At 38.6% G+C, this 22,197-nt stretch overlaps 3 protein-coding genes across 3 annotated transcripts in view; 1 reads left to right on the forward strand and 2 right to left on the reverse strand.

Moving 5' to 3' along the window:
- The window catches only part of LOC144529271 (fibrocystin-L-like), a 63,291-nt gene extending 59,070 nt beyond the window's left edge, over positions 1-4,221 (reverse strand). Inside the window, 12 exon segments of the mRNA XM_078268268.1 lie at positions 822-932; positions 1,029-1,099; positions 1,366-1,408; positions 1,509-1,582; positions 1,791-1,844; positions 2,240-2,333; positions 2,436-2,493; positions 2,613-2,721; positions 2,822-2,966; positions 3,368-3,448; positions 3,690-3,827; positions 4,133-4,221. Coding sequence (XP_078124394.1) covers positions 822-932; positions 1,029-1,099; positions 1,366-1,408; positions 1,509-1,582; positions 1,791-1,844; positions 2,240-2,333; positions 2,436-2,493; positions 2,613-2,721; positions 2,822-2,966; positions 3,368-3,448; positions 3,690-3,747 — 898 coding nt within the window. The 5' untranslated portion in view covers positions 3,748-3,827; positions 4,133-4,221.
- Positions 4,222-6,871: 2,650 nt separating this feature from the next.
- On the reverse strand, positions 6,872-8,927 carry LOC144528743 (transcription and mRNA export factor ENY2-2-like). The gene is made up of 5 exons (XM_078267531.1): positions 8,848-8,927; positions 8,668-8,738; positions 8,484-8,554; positions 8,330-8,404; positions 6,872-7,131 (listed from the first exon to the last, which is right to left on the reverse strand). The coding sequence occupies exons 2-5, from the start codon at positions 8,733-8,735 to the stop codon at positions 7,055-7,057; spliced, it is 291 nt and encodes a 96-aa protein (XP_078123657.1). The 5' UTR covers positions 8,736-8,738; positions 8,848-8,927; the 3' UTR covers positions 6,872-7,054.
- A 233-nt stretch (positions 8,928-9,160) lies between these two features.
- Positions 9,161-22,197, forward strand: part of nudcd1 (NudC domain containing 1) — a 42,585-nt gene continuing 29,548 nt past the window's right edge. Inside the window, exons 1-5 of the mRNA XM_078267686.1 lie at positions 9,161-9,392; positions 13,161-13,315; positions 17,085-17,270; positions 20,596-20,779; positions 21,611-21,799. Of these exons, the coding sequence (XP_078123812.1) occupies positions 9,161-9,392; positions 13,161-13,315; positions 17,085-17,270; positions 20,596-20,779; positions 21,611-21,799 (946 nt within the window). The remainder of the gene's footprint in view (positions 9,393-13,160; positions 13,316-17,084; positions 17,271-20,595; positions 20,780-21,610; positions 21,800-22,197) is intronic.

The following is a 22,197-nucleotide window of genomic DNA, read 5'->3' on the forward strand; positions in this document are numbered from 1 at the left end:
GCACGTGTCACGCAGGCAGTGTGTAAGCTCTAACCTGTTAACATGGGAGCCGAAATATAAACGGACAGGCAGCTGACACGCTCGCGCGACGCATCCAGTATGTAACCGGCCTAAGACAAGTTATCCCAAAGAGCTGCAGCATGCCCTTTTCAATGTTGTTCTGCGTTAACATAAATGATCTGATTAGTACTTTGATTATCTAGTCAGTGTTGTGGACATCACGGTCTGAAAAATCTGATGAGGTAAATTATTTAAATAGGTATATGGTCATTTGATAATGTATGCTCTGCATTCTGCGTTTGGTTCATATTAATTTCTGATTCATTTCTAAGCCCTTGAAATTCATCAAAGTTCATCATGTTTGCAATGTGAAAATGTGGAAGAATAGTGATTTCATTTAGATGATTATTGTGTCAAAGAGCAGGGATTCAAGAAGAAAAGTGATTAACTGTGCTGTCAAACACATACTGTATCCCAACATGTTGAATGACTCATGACGTCTTTTGAAAGACAGCTCGTCTGTCATAGTCTGTTGTGTCTCTAAGCTTTCGGGACATTCTTTCCTCTGCCATGCGACAACTCTATGGTTTTCTTTTTCGTTTGTTGTGTCTCAAAATATGTGCATGGTCTGTTTGTCTTAAAAAGGATTATCACCATCGCACGACTTGAGGCCCCAACAATGTGTCGGGTTTTGTTTTGATGGAGATGCACCACATTCAACTGTTCATGCCGAACATTTTGTACTGTGTGGAAAACAATATTTGAAAAGTTGTCATGGTATTATAAACTGGCTACAGCTGGTGAGTTTCCAGCCTGATTACCTCCAACGAGAACACGTGCTGGGCGATCGGTTTGGTCGAAGAAGCGGCCGTAGATGGTCAACAGGGTTCCACCTAGGACACTGCCCATGGATGGGGAGACTCCTGTCACTTCTGAACAAGAGACATAACAAACATTTCACTGTAATAGGAATAAATACTACAAAGAAAGTAATTTATTGTGAATAAATTGCTTTCTGTCTAACATACCTGCAAAGGTCTGAAACATGGAGAGCTTGCCCAAAGCTGAAACCCTGTACAGGTTCTTTTCTGACAAACTCCTGAATAATTTTAAAGAAATGTAATTGATTATTGTTACAGTTGTTCACATAATATTACATTGTTGTTGAGTGAAACAATTTATCACCAGAGAAGTCAAACTCTTCAGGAGCCTAATATCTATGAATTCTTCAGTTTATCTAGCTGCACTTTGAAAGGTTAAATAAACCCTGTGGTTAGAAATCTTTCTAATACCAAAGGTGCATGTATGTAAAGAAATGCAGAAATTGGAGTTAGCATGAAGTCAAATGTTTTAATAATGCTTCACCTTCCATAGTCGCTATCAAGAATGTAACTCAAGTTGTGATGCCCTGTTGGAAAATAAAATACAATTATTAAAGGACAGTTTGTAAAGTTTTAAAATGACCTTATTTTAAAGAGCAGCTGTAATTGTGAACAAACCCAGCTTACCAACATACGTCCCCGTCATTTTACAGCTCATGTATCCCCACTGAGAAGTTTCAGAGTCCAGTCGTAGGCCATAACTTTGGAAAATATTTGAAAAACTTTTAATACTGTAATTCAATTTTTTCCTAGTATTATATCATTTTATTTTCACACAACATATTTATCTGCAGCTGAAGTTGCTGTGAGACATATCTTAACTTAAATATGTTTATTAAATTGCATTTTGCCGTGTTTTTACTGTGATTTCATTTCTAAATGCAATCTACATCTAGACAAACCACTTACAGTTCATCTGACTGTGGTTTAAGCAGCTCGCATGGCATCCCTCCCATGTAGGCTCTGCAATAAACAAGATCATATTCATTCATTTATTAGTTTACATTTAACAATATACATTTACATGAAATTGGTAGTTAACAAGCAAGCAAATATACAGTACTTCTTCTGTAACTCTTAGTCTTACATTTTCATAAAGCAAGTGACTAAATCTCAGTGGGTTGAGATCATTTCAACTGTTTTCAATGCAAAAAAATATCTTTAAAGAATTTCAGACTAGTTTCTTTAGCCTTTATCAGTGGATCAGTCTGTCTTCTTTTATAGGATATTGACAGGATATCATCATACAGCTGTTAGAAATGTCCCTCATCTAAACAAAATATTATGCTTGGGTGGGACAAAATGCTTTACAGTAATGTGAACATTTTAAAGTATCTGTTTTTATTTTATTTCAATACCTCAGAAATCTGACGTTGAGGCCATTGGAGCTTGTGTCAGTGTTGCTTCCATACACATCAGAGAAGATACGTCCTCGCAGTGTCACCAAGGTGCCTGCAGTGATTTTGAAGGGGGTCAAAAAGTAAAAAATTAAAGTATGAAGTTCAAACTGGACTCTGTAAATTAAGTGCATGCTATAGAAATAAAGAACTGTACCTGGGGGACCACTGACTGGACTCAGAGAGTAGATAGTAGGCGTTCGATACCAGACAGGCTGAAAAAAAGTTATATTGAAAATGGAAAAAGACTGTTAGAAACCCATCCAAACTTGACTGCTGTATCAAATAACTTGTAAATGAAGGCATCTTTGTGTTGCATTAGCTGCAAACTTACATAGAAGCTGCACTGGTATGATTTGTACCACCCTCTGCACAAATTGCTGTCAGGAATGGGAACACCGTCCACACTGACACGGACAATATACTGACCCGTTGGCATGGCTCTGTGATGGACAAATTAATCATTTTAGATAGATATACACATGAAGTGATTTAAAAAGAAATTGTATATTTAATTAAGAGTCCACTTGGCCCGCAGGCCACCTGGTGTAACACATGATCTGGTTGCCGTGTGTTGAGTCTCTCTCCACATCACAGGGGACTGACAGGGTATCTGACACCAGGGTCACACGGTTGCCAAATGTGTCATCTTTTGGATTTAGCTGGAACTGTTTCTCCTGGGCAAAACCTGGGAAAAGATACGCATACAAAGGTAACATTTAGCATCATGAAAACAGGTGAAAATGTGGCTAAAGTCCCACATGTCTTAGATCAGGAGTTGACTTTTGTCACAATTTAAAAACAAATGATCCACAACTATATCTACCATGACTACTTCAAGCCTAATTTCTTCAGTTGCATCTCCTCAGATAAACAGTGTCATTATATGGTAACTGTTTGATTAGTCTTTAATCATTTTTAACTAATATTAATGTATCATAGCTGAATTCAAATAAATTATGTTCACAGTAATTCTTAAAGATAGGACATTTGGGCTATAATAAGATTTAAGCATCATTGTTTTGGATTAAACGTTACCCGTTAACAAATCTGTAACGATAACCTTTATCTGAGAATTCAATCTCTTACCATCTCCGGAAATGGTGAGTCGTGTTGCTCCATTGGAGCTGCCTAAATGCGGAGATATGTAGTCAACGCGTTGTTGAGCACCTGAATAATACATAAAATAATATTAGATCTATTAATGTATAAAATTATATAGCCTACTAGATAGCCTATTTTCCCCTGAGCATTGGGCTAGTGGTGACTTGTAAGTAAAATTGTGCAATATCTGCATTTAAAAAGGCGCAAACTCACATCTACACCTAGAACAGAAAGTCTATTAAAAAATACTGATGATTAGATAAACTTGAATTATTATGGTAGGCCTACTTTGTTACTGGCTACTTACTGCAGCAGCAGCACCAAAGTGCGAGGAGGAGAGCCGCCGGTTTAATCAGGGACTCCATCCTGGAGATTTTCCCAGACTCCCCTGCTGCTTCACCTGCAGTCTGCTGTGATTGTGTAGCTTGCTGTTTTAGTATACTGTCTGTGAAGTTTAAAAAAAAGTCCACATAAGCCAGAATTAGCCATATTTCAGGCTGTTTTGTTAAATAAATTTAACAATAAAATCTGAAGGAAAATCTAGATATCATGAAGAGTTATAGACTAAGTCAAAAAAACACTAATCAGATTAAATGCATATAAATGCAATACATGATTATTATAGAATTATAGCCACCGTGATTAAATGTACTAAAATCTGTAACAATCACTGTTGTAAAGATTGATATTTTCAAAGTCAATATGCAATTTAAAATTAAATAAAACCCGCCTGTTGAAAATGTGGTTTACCTGTTGACTGTATCAGGTGTTCAGAGACAATGCCTGTACACACACAGGGCAGTGCACCAACTCTTTATACTGTAAATCTGCTCAGTGTTCCGCCTCTCACCTGAAACTGGGAGGAGGAGATTGTTGATATCAACCCATCGTGGTGCCTGATCCATGCAATTAACGCCATCGCAGTCTACATCTATTGATGAAATGAAAACCAAACAGATTTGTTCACTTCCTGTCAGAGGGTGAAGCTGGGTCTACAGTAAAAGTAGGATGACTAACAGCTTCGTTCTTGAGAATATAAACCAGATTTTGATGGAAGTGAAGAGCTAAAAACTACAAGAAGCTCAAAGTGGGTCTGTCAGTGATAGGCTACATGTCAAAGTAATTAGAAAAACTTAACATTACCACAGAACACCACCTTTATGAAGCAAACGATGATTTTTTCTTTTTCAAGCTGTAGTTTTGTAGGCCTATAGCTAATATCCACTTGCACTATGTACAAACCTGTTTAACTGCAAGGCTGTTGGATTGTATTATAATAAATGTATACATGCAATTCAATTAAAAGAGGCCCTTAGCTTTGTAAAAAAAAGAAGAAGCAAAGTATTACTTAGAACAGGGGTGTCAAACTAATTTTAGTTCATGGGCCACACAGCCCAATTTAAAGGTGGCATGGCATTACAATTTCACTTTATGAGGTTTTTTAACATTAATATGAGTTCCCCCAGCCTGCCTATGGTCCCCCAGTGGCTAGAAATGGCGATAGATGTAAACCGAGCTCTGGGTATCCTGCTCTGCCTTTGAGAAAATGAAAGCTCAGATGAGACGATCTGGATCTCCTCCTTATGACTTCATAAGGAGGAAGGTTACCTCCCCTTTCTCTGCTTTGCCCGCCCAGACAATTTGGCCAACCCATGAGAAAGAGAGAGACATCATGGCTTTCAAACGAGCAAAGTTGCAGTCAGGTGGCAGTTGGTCAAGGCCACCCCCCCCACCCTCCACCTTGCCTCTCCTCCTCAATAGAATTTAAAGCTACAGACACAGAAATGGCACATCCTAAGGAAAGCTCATTGTGTGACTGGCTCTAGTGGCTGTAATTCTGCACCAAGGCTGAATTTCTAGAAAGAGACTTCAGATACAGTATTAGGGGACCACTAAGGCCTATATAAGAGACTTCAGATACAGTATTAGGGGACCACTAAGGCCTATATAAAAGAGACTTCAGATACAGTATTAGGGACCACTAAGGCCTATATAAAAGAGACTTCAGATACAGTATTAGGGGACCACTAAGGCCTATATAAAATCACTCTGTGACAAAGTGTGTGACAAAAACATGCTCCACTGGCGGCTCCTGCATGACCAGTAGCCTACACTTGACAGTGTTTAGCCTGTAGGCCTACTTAAGCACATGGGATCTATAAAAGCGTATCCAGCATAGAGCAACTACTCTCATTAAGACAGCACAACACCCAGTGGAGAAATAGGAATATTTAAAAATAATGACTTCTCTGCAAATTTCACAGTCAAAGTCATCCAGTGGGCTACACTAGACCCTTTGGTGGGCCAGTTCTGGCCTTAGGGCCATATGTTTGGCACCCCTGACAAAGAAGAAGGTGGTGTGTAGTACATGTTTAGTATACATGTTTGTAGTACATGACTTACATCATCTCACATTGACTGACAGGTGCATCTGGCCAGTATTTCCCAACATATATAAAAAAAAATGTTTAACTTAAAGATGTTGGATGTAAAAAATGTATGCAAATAATCATAATTTTGTGGAAACGTCAACCTCAACATTTTAGGCTGTTCTAATAATAGGCTACTTCCAGCAATCACTGCAAGCATTGGCGATTTAAGACCCTTTTTAGGGGGGCTCAAGCCAGAACTTGTCTGTTAGTGACAGAGGACAAACAATTACAGGTTAAAAGGGCTTGAAACTGGTTTAATATCCTGTGTGGTTGTCGTCGTTGCTACGCACCTGTAACCCAGTCAAGGAAAGGGTTAACAGAAACGTAGTTTTGGCCAATCGGAGGTGGTTGTGCCAGACTCCCTCCTTTGGCTGAGTCTCTATCTAATCTGTCAGAGGGCGAGCAGGAGACGGTTGTGTGAAGTATGACGATGGTAGTCCCAGAGAAGAAGTTGGTAATGTCATGGCGCAGATTAGAACCCAAATTGAAACGTAAGCAACTGAAATTGCTTAATGTTAGAACATTGTGTCAAATTCGTCATTATTACTGTGACTTAGGGCGCTTTCACATCTATAGTTCTGTGGACTTGGTGCGATTCGGGGGTGAAGTTGCAACATTGTTGCATTTTTCATTTGGTTTGGTTTCACACTGCACGTTGTCAAACGCACCAAACACTGTAAACACTGATTTACATGTGAAAATATGTTGGCTCTATACACGCTAAAAGTATTGCATTTTTAAAAGGAGTCTGTTGGATTTAGCGCTAGCAACTAGCGGTGGGCGGATCGATCCAAATATTGATACTAGTGTAATTAGATCAATACTTCGTCTTCATACATAACATCCTAAAGAGCCCCATAACCATGCATGAAAGGTAGACAATAACATTTCTGTCATACTGTCGACAGTCTTTTTTTAAATCCAAATAACTCATCATGCTGTCTGTCAAGAAAGGTATGATGGGGAAAAAAGTCTGCATTTTTTGGTTTGAACAAGGACATCTATTACATATCAAACAGGTCTTAAGCAGTATTAAAGAACAAGTCAGGACCCCCAATGACCAAAATAGGCATGACTTTATTTTTTTCCAAAACTGATGCATAACAAACTAAAATCAATATGAAAACACACAATACAAAATAAAAAATAACACTTCAGCATTGCTCACAATGAGAACAGTTTGGATTTTAATTGTGGCTCTACAGTGAGTAAAAAAATGTCTAGAGGGGAATTGTCTCATTCACAAGGTTGCGTGTTGAGCTAGAAAAGCTCTGATTCTCTGCAGGAGCTCTTTCTTCACACTGTCTGGTACGAGTGCTGCATAGGAGAGAAACAAAGGGTTGATATGTCAGGGTTCAGTCAGAAAAACTATTACTAAATGTACCAAAGAATACTATTGTCTCAACAGAAACTGAACATTTTACATTTGATAGTATCTGTAAAAACATGGGTCAACAATTTGCGGCATATGTTTACAGAGTAGCTTTTGTGTCTGTGAAGCTCTGATTGAAAGACATTGGCATGCTGTGTAAGTGAGAGATTGCAATTTCAGCATATTCTGTGAAATTGTACTCTTTGTTTTTTTTACTTAAAAAAGGTTATGTCTGCATTTCTGGAGAAATATTGTTAATATTAGAACTCAACACCCATGCTTTAGAGTGTTAGCATCTGCCAGATTTACTGTCCCTCTCACTGGCTTTCTCTTTATACATCCATGGCCTTTACTCTGTCCTGTGAACGAGCACGAACAGAATAGTGTTGTGTGGCTTGTTTGTTTCTCCATTTACAGAGCCAGGGATGTGTATGAACACTGGATATTTTTTCCAGTGCACACACACAGGACGGACATCTAGCGGAACATGAGGAGACATTCACTGAATTTGACTAAACATTTTTGGGATTAGAATTGCAGACTCCACCTTTAAGCACTTTGACATTTTTGATGTACTGCACTGCTAATCAACGTTTATGGAGCAATAATCTCCTTTTCACAAACATGCCAGATGTAAACTAGCCAAATGTGGAGCCATTTGCATTTCACAACTGAGAAAATACATTATTTATTTAAATCTTTTGAAATGTAGAGTTTGAACCCTGCAATAAAAACAGTGGTGACTGTTGTATTTAGTACCTTTTATTTTTGTTTGATTCATTTTATAAATAGTATTCTAATTTATCTTCCATTACCAATCACTTACATTTCTCTGTGTGGGACCAATACATTTGAGATGTCTTGAGAATTATTTCATTCACATTTGCCCAAAAATGTGGTATCTTTAGAAACATTAGGATCTCCACTAGATTTAAAAAATAAAGTTATGTGGGACCAACCAAAGTTTGACTGTACAGCAGGAGTTTTCAATGACTGACCCAGCAACGGGTTTCTCATTTTCTTAAGCAGATTTTACACACAAAACCTGATTAAGCACATGAATAGAACATGTGCTTGAGTATGTTTATTATTTCAGCACTTCTTCCACCCCCTGCTGTCGTGTTTGCATATGGAGATCTGTACCTCTGCCTTTTGGTGTGACTTCTGTGACCAGGTCCTCCACTGTGACATGCTCCAGACCCTTTTCTTTGATCACATCTGCACAAAATAATTGATGACTTCATATCCAGATCCAGTTTCATGGAAGCATCGTTACACACACATACAAATACAATACCTTTGCACTGTGCTTTCAGCTGATCCTTCCATCCACACTCCACCAGCTTTGCCCTGAGCAATTCTTTCAACCTGTGGCCACACATTTAGTTGACATTATTTAAACATAACCACAATGACCACTGCTGTCTCTTAAACCGTTCCTGACCAAAATCACTGAGATAAAAGAGAAACGCTTGACTCACCGCTCCCGTTCCCCCATTTCTATCAGCTTTTGGTTAATTGCAGCCCTCATCTGGGAGTCTTTGCTCATGATCTGTCTCAAACACAAATAGTAACGTTAGCAGTTTCCGTTTGGATTCAACGATTGCAGGTGAATGTGGAAAAAACACGTTTTATTTTGCTAGATATCAGGGATACATTACCTTTTGTCGAGATGGATCAGCTGATGAACATACAGTCCCTTCACATAACCGTACCGTCTAAAAACATTAAAAGCTTATCGGTTCCGCTTTGGCTGCCGTTAATTTGCCACAAACCGACAATATCATTGCTAAAACCCGGGTCAGATAGCGCACTTTATCTCCACATGAATCCGTTTTTGTTAGGACGACTACATGTTTTAAAACATTTATCAGTTTCAAAACGATTTGAGAGAAATAACAAGAACTCTTCGAAAAAGAAGAAGAAATACAAGAAATGCAAGAACTCTAAATCCCATGAGCGCCCGGACAGGTCATGTCCGCTGTAAAATGGCTCCGGGTGCGTCAAAACAGGACGCGTGTACCTGACTTCTTCAACATCATCTCCTTGCTTCACATCAACTTGTGGACAAGCCTGTCACATTTAAAAGACATGGCTTCGTCGAATTATTCCTTGAAGGTCAACAGAGAGCTGTTGGACCCTAACTTTGAAAGTTACAGGTTATCTCTGGACGCCATACCAACGTATAACGTTGAGCTGGATGCTGGTGAGAGAAACTAACTTACACTACAGTTAGCAAGTGTGCTAGCTTAGCCACTGATACAATGAAAGCTCTGAATCATCACTTCTGCCATAGCTGTAAGCAAACATAAGTAACACGCTTAGTTATTTTAGTTTACAGTTTACTAATAATCGAAAACGTCCCTTTGTTATGCCAAGTCATTTGAAACATTGAAAGCTGCTCTAGCTGTAGCCAAGTGGCTAACGTTAAAGGTCCTCCATTTATACTTTAGGTCAGTGGTTCCCAAACTAGTTGCATTTTTTAAGAGTCCTAATACAATGTTTGTTCAAACAGGTTAAGGTTTTCTGACATACTCATATCACGGTCATTAAGGGGCTTTCAACAATTTCAGGGGTCAAAGGACTTAGTGAAAATAAATGTTTTGAGGTGCTTTTTGAACATGGGCAGGCATGAGGCAGAGCAGATGTGTAATGGTAGACTGTTCCAGAGTGTGTGAGCATTGGCAGAGAAAGCCCCAAAAGTCTGCAACCTGGTGCGGGGGGTGTCAAGCAGGTCCTTGTCAGAGGACCGCAGGGAATGTGACTTAGTGTAGGGGTGGAGGACATCTGTGAGGTATTGTGATGAGAGTCCATGGAGAAATTTGTAGGTGAGCAGGAGGATCTTGTAGGTAATGTGTGACTTGACTGACAACCATTGGAGCTGTCAGAGGATGGGAGTGATATGCTGCCAGGGCTTTGTGTGGGTTAGAAACCTGTCAGCATAGCCTGGATGCCAGCCGAACTTAGCCCCGCCCACAACATTTGAGGTCAGGAAGTTCGGTCTGGACTTGATCCATTGTGGAGCAACTATGCTCGAACAAGCGCTGTTTGCACCAATCAAATTGTCAGGGCGGGCTTTATATGATGATGGACAGATTATGTAATAATGGATATTTCTAATGGCTGTAATTCACCATGTGTTCTATTGCACAACTGCCGGGGATATCGGCTAGTAGCTAATATCAGCGGTAGCTAGTAGCTAGCATGGATGTATTAAGAGAGCGGTAACCAGGGCTGTAGTACTCAAGTCCAGTCTTGGACTCGAGTCCGAACATAAGACCTGTGGCGTTAGGGACTGTTTGTTATTTATTTAAGGGGGCACCGGAGGATTTTTGGGACTTTTAACCAAAAAAGACATGACTCTCCCCTCGCCAGTAAAACAATTTCTATGACCCTCCAAAACGATTTGGAAAAAAAGGCATGACCCTTCCCCCAACAATTTATCAATACGTTCTGTACTGGTTTGCGTTTGGCAAATATATACAGATTTCCATTGTTTTTTTGTTTTTTTTACAGCTATGACATACAAGACTAAACCTCTGCATTCTGATCTGACGCATCATACTCCTCTGTTATGGTGTGGTGGCCATTTCAGTAGATTTACTCACTAACATTGTTGTGGAAACACAATAAGCATGGAAACTAAATGCACAATTCCTGCATTACTGCATTACTTCAAATACTAAGTTACTTCTCTAGTAAACTAGTATTCACATGAAATAAAACAATAAAATAGAGACCATTCAGCAAGGCACTCTGGGTAATATTCAACACACAAACTGGTTGCTATGGACTCGTCACTAGGCTTTCTCCACTTTCTCCGCCGTTTAAACAAAGTGGAATAAACTTATAAAAGTCCAACCTTGGCACGGTAAGATGTCCAGACATAGTACAACAGTCATTTTCGTTTTTTGCGTCCTGCTGCTCCCATCGTCAGCCAGGTAATATTTTTTTTTTTTACTAAAGCAGTATATGAAATCTGATGTATTACCTACCACCATTTAGTTGTTAAGTGTTATTTAAGATATTTATAAAAATATCTGATCATGCCAGAATTATTCCGCTCATTTTTTTAAGCAATGCAATTATCCGTTTCAGCCACCAGGGGGGCAGCTCCCCCTGCCCCATATGTCTACGCGCTGCCCCACAGCAAACTCATGGGTCAGACCCATCTGGTAGCGAAGGAGGGCAGAGACTGAGAGAGCTACATGGAGCTACATGGAAAAATATGCACCAAACAAGCCACTTTGAAATTTTGCTGTTTCATGAATACAAAAGTTGGGTGACCGGAAGGAGAGAGTGGAGTCCAGGATGATGCCCAGGTTGCGCACCTCAGGAGATGGGGAAATGGAGCAGCCATCCACAACCTGTCAAAACTGTCTTATTACTGTTAAGTTCGAGTAGGTTTCCTGCAGGCAGTTGACAAGTTGTGTGGGTGGGAGCTGGGAGGAGGGGTTTGTGCTGATATAAAATTGAGTGTCATCAGCGTAGCAGTGGAAGTTGAGTCCATGTTTACGGATAATGAAGATGCAAGTTGTATGTTAATGAAATCAAACCCCTCTCATTGTAATTGTTTGTTATAATTTCTTCTAAGGATTGCAGGAATCCCGACGGATTGGTTTTGCATAGAAGAAACATGTTTCCTTGGAATGTCATACATTAGAGATATTTCTTCAAAAGTCATTAGAATCCCTTCTTTAAAGAGGTCGCCTACTTTACTTATTTCTTTCTTTGCCCATATCTGGAATCCTTAAATGAAACATTGACCCACACTGGGCTGAATTGTGACAGAGAGTCCAAAATGTTCATATATTCTGTTACCTCATACCATACATTAACCATATTAAGAACTTAGGATGTGCAGTATGTGTTCTTAAGTACTTTAGCTTGGCTGAATACAGGTAGAAATGCAATGGTACCTTAAAAGAACCTGACTGTGACCTGACTTGTCCATCCAAGACGGAGCATCTCCAGAAGAAAAATAGAACATTAATTCATTCATTATAGTTCTCAATTGTGTTGCTTAATAGAAGCAATATAGAAATGTCAGCCCCCTAGTATCAAATGGTAGATACAGCAGAGATAAGCGCATTCAAGGACATTTCTTATTCCACATATTTCCTGAAGAGTGCTGTGAGTTTCTTAAACATTCCTGCAGGTGGCGCGAGAGGGATATTTTGACATAAATACATAAATTTAGGCAATATGTTCATTTTTATATATATATATTTATTCTCCTTATCATGGATATAGGTAAGGACATCCCCCCTTTTCTTTAGATTTATCTACTGAGTTTCATATTACTTCATAGTTTGTTGGTGCTGTAGATTCTAAATGATGATGCCCAAATATGTGAAATTAGATGAGATCTTGAAAGTAAATTAGTATTGGTTTATATATTGTCTTTCATTCCTGCTAAGCAGCATTAGTGATGATTTTGACGCATTTACTTTATATCTGGAGATAATCCCAAACAGGCCGATTAGATCTAACAGTGCTGGTATTGATGTGTTTAATTGTTTTAAGAATAAAATGACGTCGTCAGCAAAAACACCTATTCTGTGATCTCTGTTGCCAATTGTAATCCTCTGTATTTATGATGACACTGCACTACAACACAATTTGTACAATCCATTTGAAAACAATCTTTTTAACCTAATCTTACTTGTAACCTAATCTCACCTACTTCTACTTACTGTTTTATTTATTTCTTATTGTAGCTATGTTACTTTATTTACTTTTACACTTATTGACTTGCTCTTTCTTACTCTTATTTTACCTTGAATTTGACTGTTGGCTAGTATGAACATAAGTGGTGATAGAGGTGAACCTTGGGGGCGTACTGTACTCCTTTTTAATGCAAACAGTAACTGTAATCTCACTTGTACATTATTGAAAACAAAATGTAAATATAATCAAGTGCTTTCTTTTTGTATACATTTTTTAAACTTGTGCTTTTTCATCTATACTGCAGCTGTGGAGGAAGTGAAATTGAAGGATACTCAGTACACCCTGGAACATGTGCGGGCTTTTGGCATGTACAATTACCTCCACCTAGACCCTTGGTATGAAGACAGTGTTTTGTTTGTGGACTGCAAAGGAAGGGTTCTCAGTCTCACCGTCACCCTGGTAAGCTTTTAAATCCTCCTGCTTTTTCTTGGAAGTCCTTGTTCCTGGTAGCTATTTACGTTTGTACGTTTCGTTATCTAGTTGCAAACATATCCCTCCACCAATGTCTATGAGGAAAATTCCTGTATGTTTATTCTTCATGTCAAATAAAAAATAAAACAATGTTAGTGGGCTTTAATGCATCTGACACACCAGTAGGTGGAGACTAAATACTAGTGTAATAGCATCAGCCTAGATGCATTTGACAGGTGATGTCAAATTCCACAATATTAACATTTTACAAGCTGCAATATTAATGTCACTTATCATTTTCATAACTTGCTGTTCTCTTGTTTAAGATAATTAGAGACCCCTAGAGAGGGAGTGAGAGTCTCCGTATTAATGGAGAAAATTTAAGTTTATATTCCTTCTTTTGTCTATTATGGGAATCGGCATGGAAGATAACATTTTGGATAAGCCCTTGTATGTCTGTCTTTAATCACAGAAGGGATCACATAATTACAGAGCTGCAAAGATTAATCAACTATTAAATTAATTGCCAACTATTTTGATAATGATTAAATAAATAAAAAAGTACAAATTCCCTGATTCCAGCTTCTGGAATGTGAATGTTTTCTAGTTTCTTCTCTCCTCTGTGACAGTAAACTGAATATATTTTAGTTGTGGACAAAACAAGACCTTTTTAGGACTTCATCTTGGGCTTTGGAAAACACTGATTAAATATTTCTCACCATTTTCTGGCATTTTCTAGACCAAACAAATAATTCAGACTAGAGACTACAGGTTTGTTGCCCAAAACCAAGATGCTGTGATGAGAATCAAATCAGCCCAATGACCTTTTCAGCAGAGACTTCTTTTATGTCTAAGACATCATTGACCATGATTAAAGATAATTGGTGCCACATCAGTGTTTTTTATGTCAGAACTGGCCTAAATGATGATCATCAGGCTATAATCCTGTGAGATAGTATGTCTGGCTTTCAATGGCATCATTAAATTACTCTTTATGAAAATGTGTTGCTCAAATTCTAATTACAATCATCACATGATAATTATCGTCCCTCAGCACATTGTACATAGGCGGTTCACACTCTGTTCGTGGCATTAACAGCACGGATGCTGGAGAAAATGATCTCAAAGGTGCATCATATATTAGGTGGCGATATAATACGCAGTGTCACGCTCCATGGCAACAACAGGGTAGCTGCTGCATAGTCCTTTTGCAACACTGTTACCTCACGCAATGAGTAATTGATGCTCATGTGTACCGGCATATCTATCCATTACTAATAAGGCTCTGAGAGTCGTGAATTACATGCAAAGCCAAGTCACATGGGCCGCCACATGACAGTTGGTAACTTCTTCTCTCCTTGATGTGCATGTGTTTTATTCAGCGTTTATGTTGAAGTTTTCTTCTTGTGGCTTTTATAACCGAAAATTATGGAAATCGTGTTTTTGCTATGTTTTTATATCAGATTTAATCAGAATTTTCTTATGGGATTAGAGTGCCCTATTCAATATGAAAGCAGTGACCTGTAGTTCAAAGCCTTCTCTTATTAAGTGTATGTTTGAGTCTTTGTGAGTCATCACTGGACTGCTCAAATAAAGTAATTCGATATTTCGGTAGCAGTGAGAATAGTTGACATACATACAGTTGTGTTCAGAATAATAGCAGTGTGTTTAAAAAAAAGTGAATAATTCTCAAAATCCTTAGAATAGCTTTTAATTCCATAATATGCATTGGGAACACTGCACATTCAATTCCAAGTCAAAACATGACCAAAATTGATCAAGTTTGTGTTATACCTTTTACAGAAAGTGAAGAAAAAGGAATATTAGGCTTTTCAAAAAAATAGCAGTAGTTGCATTTTTCTTTACAAACTCAAACATTTACTGTATAAACTGAAAGGGTTTGCTTTACTTTGAATCACTGCACTAATATTTAGTTGCATAACCATTATTTCTGAGAACTGCTTCACATCTGTGTTGCATGGAGTCGACCAACTTCTGGCACCTGTGAACAGGTATTCCAGCCCAGGACAATTGAACTACATTCCACAATTCCTCTGCATTACTGGGTTTTGCCTCAGAAACAGTATTGTTGATGTCACCCCACAAGTTTTCTATGGGATTGAGGTCTGGGAATTGGACTGGCCACTCCATAACATCAATCTTGTTCATCTGGAACCAAGACTTTGCTCGCTTACTGGTGTGTTTTGGGTCATTGTCTTGTTGAAAGAGCCATTTCAAAGGGATTTCCTCTTCAGCATAAGGCAACATGACCTCTTCAAGTATTTTGATGTATTGAAACTGATCCATGGTATGCGATAAATAGGCCCAACACCACAGTATGAGAAACATCCCCATAACATGATTTTTGCACCACCATGCTTTACTGTCTTCACAGTGTACTGTGGCTTGAATTCAGTGCATGGGGGTCGTCGGACAAACTGTCTGCGGCCCCTAGACCCAAAAAGAACAATTTTGCTCTCATCAGTCCACAGAATGTTGCCCCATTTCTCCTTTGGCCAGTCAATGTGTCCTTTGGCAAATTTCAACCTATTCAGTACATGTCTTTTCATTTCTTTTTTTTGCGGGGGCTTCTTGCTGATAGCTTTGCTTCACATAGCCTTCTTCTGATCGTAACAGTACTCACAGGTAACTTTAAGTCTTCTTTGATTTTCCTGGAGCTGATCATTGGTTGAACCTTTGCCATTTTGGCTATTCTTCGATCCATTCTAATGGTATTTGATGTTTTTTTCCCCACATCGTTCAGGCTTTGGATGATTTGAAGACATTTGAAATCATTTTGGCTGAGCAGCCTATAATTTTGTGCACTTCTTTATATGTTTTCCCCTCTCCAATCAACTTTGTAATCAAAGTCCGCTGTTCCTCAGAGCAATGTCTGGAACGACCCATTTTGCTGAGTATTTCATTGTGAAATGCACTATAACCAGCATGCACAACATTAGCTTCCTTCCTTCCTTAAATATGGGCCATAATTGACACCTGTTTCTTCACAGAATCAATCACCTCACTAATTGAACACAGCACTGCTATTATTTTGAACATGCCCCTTTCAACTACAGAGTCAATTACACAGAATGAGCAGCATGCATGTCATGACTGTTGGGTCTGTTGGTTTTCTATGACTCTACAACACTTACTAGTAAATTATTTGCCATGTAGAAATATCACTTCTACCAAAAAATTTGATTTATGAGGTTAGTGATGTTGGACTGCTATTATTTTGAACACAACTGTATCTCTATCGATTGTTGAATGATGAAATCAGTTCAATGTTGACCCATTTTACATCATTCAATAATTTTTTCCTCAGTTTTAGTGTAATCCATTTTGTACCATTCCGTTTCTTTTCTTCCCCACTAGTGCTGAAGCAATTACGAAAACGGTTTTGATAACGGAGTCACTTTTATATATAAAAAGCCAACATCTTTTCTGATTCCAGCTTCTCACAGTTTTCTTTGTCATATATGACAGTAAATTGATATATTTGGATTTTAACTGCTGCTCAGACAAAACAAGCAATTTGAAGATGTCACCATGGGCTTTAAGAAGTGCATGTTTTACATGTCATAGACCAAAGGAATAATCTTTTTTGATAAATCAAGAAAATAAGCATTAATTGTTAGTTTACTCTAATCTCTCCCTGCAGATATGAATGAATCAAATATAGGTCAGATTGATGCAGAGACAGTAATATCTTTTGTGCATGTAGTACTGACTGAAGGGTCTGTTGTGAATCCAGGACACTGCCCTGTGTAAGCCAAGAGAGGTGTACCGTATAACCCCTGACTCTAGCCGGTGTGAGGATCGCCTTTGTGCATCCCTCAGCTTCACCTCAGCGACCTGGGCGGCACTCTCTGATGGTGCCGGTCGACTGCACCTTCTCCGAACCGGCAAGAGGGGAGACAGCTCGCATGTGAAGTGGGAAGTAAGTATACCTTCTGGATTAACTGTTTTTAAGTAATACACTAATGCATTTCAAAATATGTAGTGTGTTTTCCATAATTTAGAAATCTTTAGGTAGGATATTAAGTGTATCGGTTGCAATATAATCTAGCAGTCAATGTGAAGTTAAAAGTGCAGTAACGAATCCATGACTTCTTATCGACCTCAATTGGTCATTAAATGAAAGCAATGAAGATGGAACATGCTACTTTGTACAAAAGTCCCTCTTATCCCCAGCATTAGTGTAAGTTCACAAAAGATGTGAGTAGCTACGCAGAGATCCTACATTGTTTGTACCAATCTACTACTGTAATAACAATGCTCCTTTGGCATCTGCTTTTTTGGCTTGATGCCACTATTAGCATTTGTACTTCTTGTAATGTCATTTTTATATATATATATATATATATATATATATATATATATATATATATATATATATATATATATACTATATATATATATATATATATATATACACACACAACTATATATTACCAATAAAAATATCACTATCAGAATTGACGATACAGAGCAACCAAGAGTCATGAGTACATAGCCTTTGAATTCAAACTTTAGAACCAGTTTCTGTGTTTGTTAAGCTTAGCCTGTGTGTGTATTTTAAAGTACTATTGATTTGATTGAAAATATACAAAGCTATTCAAATTTTAGTGTTTGCAAATATGAGAGGTGGGTGAGAGAGATTTAATTTTTTAATGGTGTGTCTAATGTAGAGTGTGTGTGTGTGTGTGGTGAAGATATCAGTTATAAATGGACTCCTTGACCAGGTATTTGTATGCAGTTGGGCTTCTCTGCATTACATTACCTTGTTCAAGCTGTAGACACTGATTTAGAAATACTAGTTTGAATTAGCATTTTATTTATACAATACAGACAAATATCTCTAAAGTGCATTGTAGACCATTTAAAGCCAGTTGATGCTAACAGTTAATGCTGTGGCCTTCATTAAAGCATCTGTTACAGCCTAAAAGGATGATGCAGGGATAAATCCTTTTGTTATTGAATTCAAGGCTACATTTTACATTTTGGGTAAGGGTTGGTTATAAGGGGGTAATAAGGCGCGCTCCTCATTACTATTTAAATACTATAGTCTTGTCGCTGTCAGCAGATAATGTAAAGCAGAGGTGATTCTGTGCATCAGTGTATGCATCATATGAATACTGAATAGTTCTAGTGATTTGATTTCAGATTGTTGGGGAAATATTTTGCATGCGTAGCTGGCTGATATATTTAGTTTTTAAAGAGACCTACCACTAACCAAATTGACCCAAGTTTGACTTAAAGTAGTTGATCAAATGTAAAAGTCAATCTCTTTCTACATTTTGGCAACATATTTGCTCCTAAGCACTAATTTCTGTTGCATTTCTGTATCTTGCATATTCTCTTAGTTAGAAACCTTAATTTCTTCAAAGTGGAAAGTTATCTTTTAGTTTAATACACAGCATAGATTACAAAGATAATTGAAGATAACATGACAAACATGACTTTAAAAAAAACATAGATGCAGTTGAAAAAGTCAATAAAAATATAAAATTGTAAAATTTTGTTAGAGGGAATAAAGGAGACCATGCATAGTGAAACACCAATCCTCTCTGTATTTGGCAGTAACGACTTCCTGGACACATTTTTGTTGGCTCTTAACGGGCAATTCCGGCGCAAAAAGCGAACCTAGGGGTTAATAACGGATGTGTACCCACTCTGTCGTTCTCTGGGACATGTTTTCATGCTAATTGATTGTGTTTGTAGCTTAAACGAAGCTAGCGCGGACCGCTGGTTAGCTTACAACGCTAGTATTCGGGGCACAGGGAAAGTAAAAACAAATCGCTCTTTATACCACTAAAAAGGCTCAAAATATCACCAAACTTCAACAGAAGCATAATGAGGGTCCCTACATGTTAACCGAAGCACTGAGAACTTTGTAAGTGTACAGACAGTTTATTGAACGAAGAGCTGCGGGAGCTCCATGAAAGGGCTACGAGAGAGAGAGCTAAGCCGCAACAGAGCCTCGTACTTCGGGAAACCAGTCATGACTTACAGCTGGCGATGCCAACTAAAATCAAAAGCAATTTGCACAATATATCTGAAATAATCGCACCGATGTAAAACATAACTTGTCTAGTTTACTTACTCAGTGGATAACTGTCCATCTTGTTCCTCCGGTCTGGGTCTCCTTCTCCAATTTATTTTCGGGACATGGAAAAAAGTTTCCCTGTTCATCAGAGAGGGGGAATCTTCAGACTGTACAAAACACTGCGTCTCGTGGGTGTTGCGATGCAACAGGTCCCACTCCGTGCAACACAGACACTCCTGTTCGGTGGCCATAGGTTCACAATGTCCGCAGGTACACCACCAGTTTCCCGGAGTATGAGGCTCTGTTGCGGCATAGCTCTCTCTCTCGTAGCCCTTTCATGGAGCTCCCGCAGTTCTTCGTTCAATAAACTGTCTGTACACTTACAAAGTTCTCAATGCTTCGGTTAACATGTAGGGACCCTCATTATGCTTCCGTTGAAGTTTGGTGATATTTTGAGCCTTTTTAGTGGTATAAATAACGATTTGTTTTTACTTTCCCTGTGCCCCAATTACTAGCGTTGTAAGCTAACCAGCGGTCCGCGCTAGCTTCATTCAAGCTACAAACACAATCAATTAGCATGAAAACATGTCCCAGAGAACGACAGAGTGGGTACACATCCGTTATTAACCCCTAGGTTCGTTTTGCACCGGAATTGTCCTTTAACTCTATAGTGCCTTCTTGAGGGTCAAAGCTCAATGTAAAGGGTTCAAAATGTGGGAAGCATCATTTCCAATCTAAATCTTGTTTTTGTATTTTAACGATATATCTGGCTCTGTCCAATTATGAATCAATTAATAGTGAAGGCAGTAAGATGTCATTATCAAAAAAAAATTATTTTCAAATGTTTTGTCCAAAACCCAAAGATACTTAATTCACAATGATATAAAACAGAATAAAGCAGCACATCTTTACATTTGACAAATTGAAACGGACTGTTCTTGCTTGATAATTTACTTAGATGACTTTCAGTTGCTGAAATGATTGGAGATTCATTTTATGTCAATTGACTCCGATATAATGGCCAGTTGTTCCAGGTCTAGTCAGTGGTTTTGTGCACTTGGTATGAGTTGAATGTCCATTCATTTTTTATAACTCTGTCACAGATGACCACATCTGGCATTTACTTGTATGAAAAGATTGATCATCACAGATTTTGCCCACTATCAAATGTATCCTTGTAAAATGTTGATTGTGTTTATTGATTATTTACTTGTAGCCACTGTTTAGTGAAGACATGGAGGAGCCTTTCACCATCCTCCACAGCATCTCGCATGTCCAGGATGGAGTCCACACCATGGAGGTCCTGCTGCTCCGCATCCAGAAAGACCCGCAGGAAACTAAAGGGAGTGGTTACTCAGTGTCTCTTGAGTGGATCACAGTCGCCAACACTGCAGGACATGGTGGGTGGTGTACTGGCCTATCATCATTTCAGTAATTGAGCATGAAGTGAAATAAGACAAGCGTGTCAAACATTATAAGGTGAATCATCTGAATTAGAATTTAAATTTCAAGCCTATTATGTCATTTTCATGTTCATTTTTTACAGTATTCATGCCCAGTAGACGACAGAAATCCTTTGTTAATTAAACCATACTAGGAAGTTAGTCATGGTCTGCCATTAACGCGGTTTAATTATTGTGCTCCAGATGAGATTCTAAAGCAAACATTGAAAGTCTTTGGCCCTTGCTGAGAAAGGAAGACACCCTGACTAATGATTTAAAGATTGGAAAGACAAAAACCGAAGCAGCCTTTTTGAGAGTCCCTTCCTTAGTAAGTTGGATTTAAAGATCCCAGCTGTAGAATATTCTTTGGTTGTTCGTTTAGTGTCTCAATGTTTGACCTGTCTTCACCTTTCATCTAGCTTAACAATTTTATCAAATATTATTGTAGAGGGGAATGCGAGTCTCCTAACTCAATGTTGTCATACAATATGTTTTAATTCAAGGTATCACCAGTATTATCATTCTCAATATGCCCATGTAGTATTCCTAAAGACTATTTAATCAATATTTGCAAACATGTACAACAACAAATGCTTTAATCCGTGATCTTATGAAAGGCTTCTCCCTTGCCATGACACTGAGTTGACTAGAGGCTCGGTGAATATTTGAAGGATTATGTATTGTTGGTAGCAGGTATAAGCTCGAAAATAAATGTACTATCCTATTACTGTGTCAGAGTTCAATGGAAGACACGCCTTTATCACTGTATCATTTGGTTTCCACATGCAGGTCAGGAGAAGAAGTATGAGGTGAAGAAGAGGAGGGTCCTCAGGGGGAAGTCGGTGCCTCACTACGCAGCGGTGGAGCCACAAGGGAAGGGGTTAATGGTGGCCTCGGAGAAACCGTTTGCCTTCACACATGTGGATGGGCGTCCTGTGGAGCTGCCTGATCCTGAGCCCATGGAGGTGGAGAAGACAGGTGGGTCAGAGGTGCTGCGGAGAAATCTGCAAGAACACTGCTAGAAAGTTACTAGAAAGTACTGTGGTTAGGATAGAGGTTGTTTTCTTTACATCACAACTCCACCATTTATTTTGACACTTTAAAATACATTATTGAGCCATGCCCCTCCCTGTTGTTTTCTGTTAGAAACCAAAGCTCTCCAAAAACACTCAAGCAAATTCATTCATAAAGCTGCAGTAATTCTTTTTAGGCAAATGGGGTGAGACTATCTCCACAACAAGTTGAAAACACTCGCATATTGTCCCTTTTGTAGAGTTGTTATGGGTACTGTGATTACTCTTTACACAGTCAGTAGACACTGGGCAACATTATCGCTCATGTTTTTTGCCTTCTGACAAATTCAAATCCATTATTCC

The sequence above is a fragment of the Sander vitreus genome, chromosome 14 (genome assembly GCF_031162955.1).
Source record: "Sander vitreus isolate 19-12246 chromosome 14, sanVit1, whole genome shotgun sequence".
NCBI lineage: Eukaryota > Metazoa > Chordata > Actinopteri > Perciformes > Percidae > Sander > Sander vitreus.

Excerpts from the sequence above, each read along its gene's own strand:
- LOC144528743 (XM_078267531.1), bottom strand. The coding sequence starts at position 8,735 with ATGAGCAAAGACTCCCAGATGAGGGCTGCAATTAACCAAAAGCTGATA. Across the intron at positions 8,555-8,667 it reads GAAATGGGGGAACGGGAGCG|GTTGAAAGAATTGCTCAGGG; the intron begins GTGAGTCAAGCG and ends GTGTGGCCACAG. Across the intron at positions 7,132-8,329 it reads AGTCACACCAAAAGGCAGAG|CACTCGTACCAGACAGTGTG; the intron begins GTACAGATCTCC and ends TCTCCTATGCAG.